At 42.9% G+C, this 11,413-nt stretch overlaps 1 protein-coding gene across 6 annotated transcripts in view; it reads left to right on the top strand.

Moving 5' to 3' along the window:
• Positions 1-11,176, top strand: part of KYNU (kynureninase) — a 302,382-nt gene extending 291,206 nt beyond the window's left edge. For 4 of the 6 annotated variants that reach the window (XM_063933729.1, XM_063933730.1, XM_063933728.1 and 1 more), the window contains exons 13-14: positions 7,104-7,334; positions 9,525-11,174. In XM_063933729.1, the coding sequence (XP_063789799.1) occupies positions 7,104-7,334; positions 9,525-9,659 (366 nt within the window). In that variant the 3' untranslated portion in view covers positions 9,660-11,174. Of the gene's footprint in view, positions 1-7,103; positions 7,335-9,524 lie in introns of those variants that run through there. The other 2 variants (XM_063933731.1, XM_063933732.1) reach the window with 2 other exon arrangements.
• Positions 11,177-11,413: the final 237 nt, after the last annotated feature.

An 11,413-nucleotide genomic window follows, 5' to 3' on the forward strand; every position in this document is an offset into this window, starting at 1 on the left:
AGACTTCCTCAGCAGACACGACCTACACCCGGGAGAGTGGGGACTTCATCCAGAAGTCTTCCAACTGTTGGTAAACCGTTGGGAAAGGCCACAGGTGGACATGATGGCGTCCCGCCTAAACAAAAAACTAGATATTGCGCCAGGTCAAGGGACCCTCAGGCAATAGCTGTGGACGCTCTAGTGACACCGTGGGTGTACCAGTCGGTTTATGTATTCCCTCCTCTGCCTCTCATACCAAAGGTACTGAGAATAATAAGAAAACGAGGAGTAAGAACGATACTCGTGGTTCCGGATGGGCCAAGAAGAGCTTGGTACCCAGAACTTCAAGAAATGATATCAGAGGACCCATGGCCTCTACCGCTCAGACAGGATCTGCTACAGCAGGAGCCCTGTCTGTTCCAAGACTTACCGCGGCTGCGTTTGACGGCATGGCGGTTGAATTCCGGATCCTAAAGGAAAAAGGCATTCCGGAGGAAGTCATTCCTACGCTGATAAAAGCCAGGAAAGAAGTAACCGCAAACCATTATCACCGTATTTGGCGAAAATATGTTGCGTGGTGTGAGGCCAGGAAGGCCCCAACAGAGGAATTTCAGCTGGGTCGTTTTCTGCACTTCCTACAGTCAGGAGTGACTATGGGCCAAAACTTGGGTTCCATTAAGGTCCAGATTTCGGCTCTGTCGATTTTCTTCCAGAAAGAACTGGCTTCACTGCCTGGAGTTCAGACATTTGTAAAGGGAGTGCTACATATTCAGCCCCCTTTTGTGCCTCCTGTGGCACCTTGGGATCTCAACGTGGTGTTGAGTTTCCTAAAATCACTTTGGTTTGAGCCACTTAAAACTGTGGATTTGAAATATCTCACGTGGAAGTGGTCATGTTATTGGCCTTGGCTTCGGCCAGGCGTGTGTCAGAATTGGCGGCTTTGTCATGTAAAAGCCCTTATCTGATTTTCCATATGGATAGGGCAGAATTGAGGACTCGTCCCCAGTTTCTCCCTAAGGTGGTATCAGCTTTTCACTTAAACAAACCTATTGTAGTGCCTGCGGCTACTAGGGACTTGGAAGATTCCAAGTTACTGGACGTAGTCAGGGCCTTAAAAATTTATATTTCCAGGACGGCTGGAGTCAGGAAAACTGACTCGCTTTTTATCCTGTAGGCACCCAACAAAATAGGTGCTCCTGCTTCTAAGCAGACTATTGCTCACTGAATTTGTAGCACAATTCAGCTGGAGCATTCTGCGGCTGGATTGCCGCATCCTAAATCAGTAAAAGCCCATTCCACGAGGAAAGTGGGCTCATCTTGGGCGGCTGCCCGAGGGGTCTCGGCTTTATAACTTTGCCGAGCTGCAACTTGGTCAGGGGCAAACACGTTTGCAAAATTCTACAAATTTGATACCCTGGCTGAGGAGGACCTTGAGTTCTCTCATTCGGTGCTGCAGAGTCATCCGCACTCTCCCGCCCGTTTGGGAGCTTTGGTATAATCCCCATGGTCCTTACGGAGTTCCCAGCATCCACTAGGACGTCAGAGAAAATAAGATTTTACTCACCGGTAAATCTATTTCTCGTAGTCCGTAGTGGATGCTGGGCGCCCATCCCAAGTGCGGATTGTCTGCAATACTTGTATGTAGTTATTGCCTAACTAAGGGTTATTGTTGAGCCATCTGTTGAGAGGCTCAGTTATATTTCATACTGTTAACTGGGTATAGTATCACAAGTTATACGGTGTGATTGGTGTGGCTGGTATGAGTCTTACCCGGGATTCAAAATCCTTCCTTATTGTGTCAGCTCTTCCGGGCACAGTATCCTAACTGAGGCTTGGAGGAGGGTCATAGTGGGAGGAGCCAGTGCACACCAGGTAGTCTAAAAGCTTTCTTTTAGTTGTGCCCAGTCTCCTGCGGAGCCGCTATTCCCCATGGTCCTTACGGAGTTCCCAGCATCCACTACGGACTACGAGAAATAGATTTACCGGTGAGTAAAATCTTATTTTAAAGCAGGAGTGGCCACGTGGGGTGGTACACCACTAACTACCTCTGTATAAGTCATATGGCTCCGGAGAGAAGAATTAGCGCTCCCAGTGGGCTGCAACAGCCCTACTGAGCCTTCACTATCAACCGCCGTGGAACCTTCATCCACCCCAAATGAACTCTGCTGCCCACTCCGACGCATAACTCTCCACCTGTCTCTAGCGTTGGCCCCTCTCTGCACTGCCTGCCTGCTACTGTTGCCATGGAGATGCCGGGATCCCCGAGCCACTTCTCCAACACAACCCTCAACACTAGTCCTGCCTCTTGATGCCAGACGCAACCTTTCTGTTAATACAGCACCCGCAGTACCCCTAGCACCTGCACTCATAGCTCCGTCCGAAGCATCACCAAACTCCCTGAGCGGAGGCCTAACCCGCCGTCAGCGGCCGCAAGAAGCCACGCCCCCCGCTCCGTAGGGCTCCCTGGCCTGTCCGGACTGTGACTCAATCCTGCGAGCCCTGGAGCCCCTAACGCCGCTGGGCGACCCAACTAAGTCCCCCAATGGGGAGCGCCACAGCTGCGACCGTCAAGCCCGCCTCCCGCAGCGGAGGCTAGGCCTGACCCCATTGACGCCATCCAGCATCCCTAACCAGCATAGAAGACCTCATGGGAGACCAAGAAGGGGCCCCATGCGTGAAGCGGCTCGGAGGATGAGCCCGTCCCCGAAAGCCCATGCCACTCCTCACCGCCTCCAACCTGCCCCGACCCTAAGCGCCCGTGAGACCAGGTCCACGTTAGCTAAGTGTGCTGGCAGACCTGCGCCTGGGCCGAGCAGACATAGCTATAAACAACAGAAAATCAGAAAAGGAAAGAAATAAGAATTAGAATTAGAGACAGATAGAGCAAAAAAGAAAAGTATGAATATAGAATACAGCAACACCACACTTCAACCGAATCACCGTACTTATCCTTCCAACTATAAAACTGGAAAGAGGCAGAAGCTTCTAGGCTGAAATCCTATATCCCTAGAAGCACCGCCCCTGACTCTATCACAACTAGAGATGTGCACCGGACATTTTTCGGGTTTTGTGTTTTGGTTTTGGATTCAGTTCCGCGGCCTTGTTAGGATTCGGACGCATTTTGGCAAAACCTCCCTTAAAAATTTTTGTCGGATTCGGGTGTGTTTTGGATTTGGGTGTTTTTTTTAAAAATAAAAACCCTCAAAAACTGCTTAAATCATAGATTTTGGGGGTAATTTTGATCCTATAGTATTATTAACCTCAATAACCATAATTTCCACTAATTTCCAGTCTATTCTGAACACCTCACAATATTATTTTTAGTCCTAAAATTTGCACAAAGGTCGCTGGATGACTAAGCTAAGCGACCCAAGTGGGCGGCACAAACACGTGGCCCATCTAGGAGTGGCACTGCAGTGTCAGACAGGATGGCACTTAAAAAAATTGGCCCCAAACAGCACATGATGCAAAGAAAAGAGAAAAAGAGGTGCACTCTGGTCGCTGGATGGCTAAGCTAAGCGACACAAACACCTCAATATCACAGGAACTATTCGTTCTAATCAGTGGTATTATTGGTCCAAATCACTGGAAGAAAATGACAAAATCCCTGGAATTATTCGTTCTAATCAATGGTATTATTGGTCCAAATCACTGGAAGAAAATGACAAAATCACAGGAATTATTTGTTCTAATCAATGGTATTATTGGTCCAAATCACTGGAAGAAAATGACAAAATCACTGGAATTATTTGGCAAGATCACTGTAATAAATAATTATAAATCACTGATATTAATTGGTAAAATCTCGCTATCGCCTGCCTAGTGAAGTGGAATCTAGATGGGATTTTGTACCGAGGACACAATAACTTCAATTTTCTAAATCCCAATGCACTAATGGCGGAAAACGGGCGCACATCTAACAGCGCACTGATTATACTAAGAACTGATTATACTGATCACTGATTATACTGAGCACTGATTTTACTGAGCACTCATTATACTGATCACTGATGATACTACGGATAACTGACACTGAGCAGCGAGAACAGCACTGGACTATTGTACTGTAGTATACTGGTCACCACAATGCAGCACTGACACTGAGCACAGATATTAAGCACTGATCAGGATACTAGAAGTGACACGGTGCAGCAAGATAACGCTATGGCCTACTGTACTGTACTACTATATACTGGTGGTCACCACAATGCAGCACAGATATTGAGCACTGATCAGGATACTAGAAGTGACACAGAGCAGCAAGATACAGCAATGGCCTACTGTACTGTACTACTATATACTGGTGGTCACCACAATGCAGCATTGTACTACTACAGTATATACTGGTGGTCACCACAATGCAGCACAGATATTGAGCACTGATCAGGATACTAGAAGTGACACAGAGCAGCAAGATACAGCAATGGCCTACTGTACTGTACTACTATATACTGGTGGTCACCACAATGCAGCATTGTACTACTATATACTGGTGGTCACCACAATGCAGCACTGTACTACTATATACTGGTCACAACAATGCAGCACAGATATTGTGCACTGATCAGGATACTAGAACTGAGTCTGACACGGAGCTGCAAGATACAGCAATGGCCTACTGTACTGTACTACTATATACTGGTGGTCACAACAATGCAGCACACTGAGCACAGATATTGAGCTTTTCAGGCAGAGAACGTAGCCACGTCCTCTCCGCTCAATCTACAACACCCGAGTGAAAATGGTGGCAACGCGCGGTTCTTTATATGGAATACGAATCTCGCGAGAATCCAACAGCGGGATGATGACGTTCGGCCTCGTTCAGGTTAACCGAGCAAGGCGGGAAGAACCGAGGCTGACTCGGACCCGTGTAAACCACGTGAAGTTCGGGGGGGTTCGGATCTCGACGAACCGAACCCGCTCATCTCTAATCACAACCAATCAAATTAAAACAGTACATACACTACGTTCCTCCCCCAAAAGCCTTAACCCCTGACAGACCACAGTGATACATTGACTGACATGCTAAAATGCCCAGGCTGGTAAGTTTATGCTTTTCAGGCACACAAGATGCCCTACACAGTCTAGAATGAACAATTTAAATATCTTGTTACAAACAATTATTCCTCAGTTTACAATTGCAGACTGCTAGTAATGATTTTTACTTGGATAAAGTGTGATGAACTACCATGGCAACCACAATCACATGGCATAGGCTGTAGTGAGCAGAGAGGTTTTGGAACAATCCTCTGAGCTCTGTCTGCACTGTGACATCCTACCCTTATATAAACATAGAATTTGACGGCAGATAAGAACCACTTGGCCCATCTAGTCTGCCCCTTTTTTTTTTACTGTATTTTTATCTCAAACCTTATTTGATCCTTATTTCTTTGTAAGGATATCCTTATGTCTATCCCAAGCATGTTTAAATTGCTCTGCTGTCTTAGCCACTACCACCTTTGATCTGAGGCTATTCCACTTGTCCACTACCCTTTCTGTGAAGTAATTTTTCAGCAAATTTCCCCTGAACCTACCTCCAGTCTCAGTACATGGCCTCATATCCTATAGCTTATCATCATTTGTTAAAACCCTTGATATAATTGAAAGTTTCTCTCATGTCCCCCCTTTTCCTTCTCTGCTCCAAACTATACATATTGAGATTTTTTGTCTTTCTGTGTATGTTTTGTGATGTAGGCCATGCACCATTTTAGTTGCCATTCTTTGTACAGTCTCTAATGTATTAATATCCTTTTGATGATATGGCCTCCAGAATTTAACACAGTATTCTAGATGAGACTGTACCAATGACCTATACAGTGGCATTATTACTTCTTCCTTTCTGCTGCTGATTCCTCTCCCAATGCAGCCAAGCATCTGACTAGCCTTCCTCATTGCGTTGTTACATTGCTTACCTGCCTTTAAGTCACCTGAAATAGTGACTCATAGATCCCTTTCCTCCTCAGTAGTTTCCAGTATAGCGCCATTAATACTATATTTAGCCATTGGATTTTTGAGAGCCAAGTGCATGATTTTGCATTTTTTGGCATTAAACTGTAATTGCCACACTCTTGACCATTCCTCTAGTCTACCTAGATCCTCAATCATTTGTTTTACCTCTCTTGGTGTGTCTAGCCTGTTGCATACCTTTGTGTCATCTGCAAAAAGGCATACTTTCCCTTTAATGCCATTTGCAATGTCACCAGTAAAGATATTAAAAAGCACTGTTCCAATTACAGATCCATGGGGTACTCCACTGGTAACATTTACATCCTGTGAATGCACTCCATTTACTACAACTCTCTGTTTTCTATCCTGCAAACAAGATCTTATCCATTCAACAATCTTAGTATCCAATCCCAAACTTTCGAGTTTATTTAGCAATCTGCGATGTGGAACAGTGTGAACAGCCTTACTAAAGTCTAGATAAGCTATATCCACGGCTCCACCTTTATCCATCACTTTAGTCACACAGTCGAAAAGGTCAATAAGGTTTGTTTGACATGATATCCCCCCAGTGAATCCATGCTGTTTGGGATCCTGTAAATTGCTGGATTTGAGATAATCTACAACTCTTTCTTTTAAGAGTGTTTCCATCAATTTCCCTACTACTGATGTAAGACTCACTGGTCTGTAATTGTTTGCTTCTTCCTTGCTTCCACTTTTGTGCAGTAGGACTCTGCCATAAATAACATGCCGAGAGTCTGTCATAAATGACATGCTGAGAGTCTGAGATTATTTTCTTTCCAGAGCGATTTTGATTTATAGTTATTCAGCTAAGAACAATCTGATGCATCCATAAAAGGTGCTTAACTTGCTATTTTTTTTTTAAAAATGTGGAATTAATGCTTTAAATAAGTTAAATCTGCATCAGTGTATAATATATTTGTACATATATTTTTCATCTAATATGTATTCATTGTACATACAGTAAGTAAAATTATTGAAATTTCCATTATTTTTTTTGACAGGCAAATGCATTGTTACTATTTCCATGTATCTTCTTTCCTACCTGATCAGCAAAGCATTCCACAGACCAACTTTAGGTTATTAATTCATAAACAGCAAATGGAATCTTTAATCTATTTATCCACTTACATTTTAAATGTCAAATTTTTTTCACACAGGTCTTCGATCAAACAAGCATGAAGGCCTTAAGAAAAAAGTCCATTTTACTGACTGGTTATTTGGAGTATTTAATTAAGCATTATTACAGTGAAAACACTGCTGAACCCGAGAAACCTTATGCAAAAATAATCACGCCCTCTCACTTTGAAGACAGAGGCTGTCAGCTCTCTATGACTTTTTCCCTGCCCATGAAAGCTGTTTACAAAGAACTAGAGAAGAGAGGCATTGTGGTACGTGATATTGTCCTTTGCCATCAATTTGTTTGCAAATTAACAATGTCAACAACTATTTCATTTAACAAATGCATTCAATAAAATGGCACTTGCCAGGGTAATCACATTAATATATCACCAGGCATTAAGGCTTGTGAAGACAGACTTGATTGTAGCATGCCATTTCTCAGTATTCATTTTTCTTTTCTGAAAGCGCTGCTTATGGTATTGTTTGTTCATTATTTCTCAAGAAGTACTCACCAACCACAGTTATAATGCTGCAATACACAAGTGACACAGGTAACTTATCTTGTAAAATATAACCTTATTGAGTACTGATGTTACTTGAGTCGTCACTGAAGAGAAAACACCTGCGTATAATGTTCAGTAAGCAATAATTATGTTGTTTTCCCCAAATTATAACTGTGTTTTGATATAACGTATAAATAATGACCCCCTTACTGTAAAGTAAAAAGAATATTATAAGTCTCAGTGGTTTTTAATGCCCATATATTTTACAAAAAAGGGGAGATTATTCCCATTACATTTGCTAAGAATTCTATTATGATTATTATTATTATTATTATTTACAATATTTCTCAACATTTCTGAATGCCATTGCAAACTTTTTAGGAGACATCTCAAAATACCAAATCCCTTGTGCCTACAAAATCATTGACCTTAACCATACAATACATCCAATAACTGTGTATTACAAGGAGGAGATCTACTTGGCCATGACTCTTATCTCCACCAGACTATGCCATTGACCCTTTCTGGATGTACTCACCATTTGGGAAAAAACAGAACAGTTTGATGGTATGCCTTAGCCAGGGGCATCTTAAGAGAGGAGGGGGTCTGTGTGCAGACGCTGGGTGGGCCCCCTCCTCTCCACTGCGCTGTAGGCTCCGCCATTGTGCCAGAGTCTACTGCGCATGCACTGCGACCATTTTGGAAGTGATTTTTTGCCGCGACAGCTGCAGCGTCTGACATTGGACTCCGGAGAGAAGAGTATTAAAATATGGGTGCAATGTGGGATAGAAACCCGTGATAGAAACGTCTATGGCCTTAGCGTGTAAAGAGGCTGGGGGGCATTGTTCATGCTAATTTAGAATATGGGAGAACAGTGGCGTAACAGGGTAGTAGTCTGCCCTGTGTCGCCCCTGCCCCCTGAATGCATGACATCAAAATATCACAAAGAGGGGGCGGAGCTGGTAGTACCAGGAAGTGCTTCACTGCCTGGAGTGACTTGAGGAAGCTCTGAGTGGCTATACATACTGCGGAGTGATCCTGGTCGCATGGTGCCATTACAGGCACCCTGCTGTCCAGAAGCAATGGTTGTGTGGCAGCACTTTGTGACAGCACAACTTGCACACACCTAGTTACGGCCCTGTGGTGGAAGTTTGCATTGTCAGATAGAGAAGTATCGAAGATACCCTTTTTTGACCATGGTTTCATTATTAACGATTTTGTGTATGGTGTTATAAGGGATCTGTAGTACTGTACATAGTCAATGGTAGCAAATTACATACAACAGTTTACAACTTCACAGATATGCATTATTACATTTTACAGATTACATAATTACATAGAGACACAGAAGGAGAGAGGCACTATTAGAAAGAGCTTCACTCTACAGGGGATATTTTCGATTACACATAGTACATCCATATAATGTGGTACTTTGTATTACTTGAGGAAAAGACTTCAAGATGTGTTGACGTTTGTAATACCCCTTTTACACCAAACAAATAGCTCAGGTTATTGCCGGGGCAAACCGGGTCAATGTTTTTGTAAATGGGTCTCTGAAAAAGAACCCGGGTCCACTTACCTGGGAATCCAACCCTTGCTGCTACCAGGGCAAACCCCTGAAGGAGCTAAGTAGTCTGTGGCGCAAATGAATGATCTGGGTCACAATAAAAGCCTACGGAGAGCCAGCAGATTATGTTATCTCCAAGTACCAGCAGAGGGAAGACCCACCACTAACCCATGTCCAACCTGCGGTGTGAATAGGGTTTCAAGCTGCTGTGACACCTTGAACCGTGTTCAATTACTCCGGTCTAACCAGGGTTGTGATGGAAAAATTGTATTATACTGTAGTGTCTCTCACTAGTTATGTGATTAAACTTTATCCTAAAACAGAAGTCTTGATGGTCTCTTAGACATTAGATAATGACAGTAAAATTCATGTATGTTTTTGTCTTGCAGTGTGATATGCGGGAGCCCAGCGGTCTACGTATAGCACCAGTACCTCTCTATAACTCTTTCCATGATGTCTTTAAATTTATTGAAAACCTGGGAGAAGCATTGGCCAGTGCTAAGAAAACAGTGGAAACGCACTAGACAGAAACTGTACTCTAAAGTGACTTCTCAACATTGAGCAGTGCTCACTTATTAATGTTTTAAAACTTTACACAACATTTGTACAGGACCTGATGCAAAGTTGAATGTATAGGGAATCTTACGTGTTTTCACATTGCACATTCTCTGGAAACGAGTGTACGCCAATTACAGGCAATGCAGTCATGCACATTCCAATCACAGCTACACTTAACTTAAGAGGCATAACTAGAACGCGAATAGGCAAAGTACAATTAGCTTGATGCCACTGCGGACTATTCAGAGTTGGTAGTACTAGTACGTGTAAATACTCGCAGCTTATTATTTGTACTCCATATAGGCTGGTACAAGTTCTCCCTGTGAGAATGACTAGTAACAAAACCAATTGTACAGATTGGAGGCAAGCACACTGCAAGATATGGGAGCACAGATTCTTGATGTCAGTCCAACTTTGCATCAGGCCCTAAATGGTTTGTATTTGCTATAAAAGAAAAAAAAAAAGAAAACATGTTTTGGATGTTATTATACAGTACTGTATATCTGGAGTGTTCCAAAGAACTTTGTAATAGCAGGCAGTGATTCAGTTATCCATGCAAGCATAGGTTGCACAACAAGAAGGAAGGGAGGGGTGGCAAAGTGGTGGCTTGCTCCCTCAATTATTTTAGAAGCGCTAGTCAAAATAATGGGTAAACGTCACGAGGTGTAGTGCGGTCACCATCTAGGGTTACCATGGACAGCATCAGGATGGAGATAATCCCCTTTCTGGCTGCTTCACCTCCTCCACAAAGCCCTTATCCCCCTGCCTCCAGGCCCCTTCTCTACCAATCCCTACAGTGTGTATCTATTACTGTGGGCTGGCCACTCCTCTACCCCTTCAGCTCCCCCTTCATCCCTTTATGTCCCCCCTCGCAGTAGCACGCCCCCAGATAGTAAGAGAGATATCTATATATGATAATATATATATATATATATATATATATCTGTCAGGTAGGTGGTGTGGCAGGTAAGTCCAGCTGCCCCTGCGGGGGTGACAGCAACTTAGGGGCGCAAAAAATAAATTATACATTGTCCCCCCGAACCAAAAAATTTTGCGGTTTATAGGAAGGTGCAGGTTGACCCTTTTTTTTTCTTGTCTTATATTCCAATCCAAAAATATAAAAAGTTTGAGTTATAGCTTCTGAATGATATTACCATGGCACTGATTCCTACTCAATATCAGGATCTTCAGAGGCCTCGAACTCATTTTGTTCTTTACTAGACAGTAAAAGACTCTATTATCCCCTCCCTACAGCTCTCCTTGTCTTCTCCCAATATACAGTACTTTCCCCACTACACATTACTATGCTTAGATAGCAGTTGTTTATCAATTATGTTGAACCCCTTTCGTTCTATAATATCAAACTGCTGGAAACTGTTTCCAATTTTTTATGGCAATTATTAAACAAATTATCTTTTTACAGTACTAAAAAATAAATAATATATACAGTATTAAAAATCTGTGTTCATTGTAGATGTAATTAATAAAAATATAAATTGAAGGAGGCATCAGAGGTTCTCTTTATAGGTTTTGATGTGTACAGTTCGTGGTAGAGGCGGAGGACCGTCTTCAGCATCCTACAATGAGTGTCAGTGATCTAAGAAAGACATAAATGAGCCACCCAGGCGGGTAGCAGGCTACGATTTGCAAAAATAGTGGATTTTATTTTACAATCTTTCATAAAATTACAAACCGTATTCAATTAAGCAATTGCAATTAA

The sequence above is a fragment of the Pseudophryne corroboree genome, chromosome 7, assembly GCF_028390025.1.
Source record: "Pseudophryne corroboree isolate aPseCor3 chromosome 7, aPseCor3.hap2, whole genome shotgun sequence".
Classification (NCBI taxonomy): Eukaryota; Metazoa; Chordata; class Amphibia; order Anura; family Myobatrachidae; genus Pseudophryne; species Pseudophryne corroboree.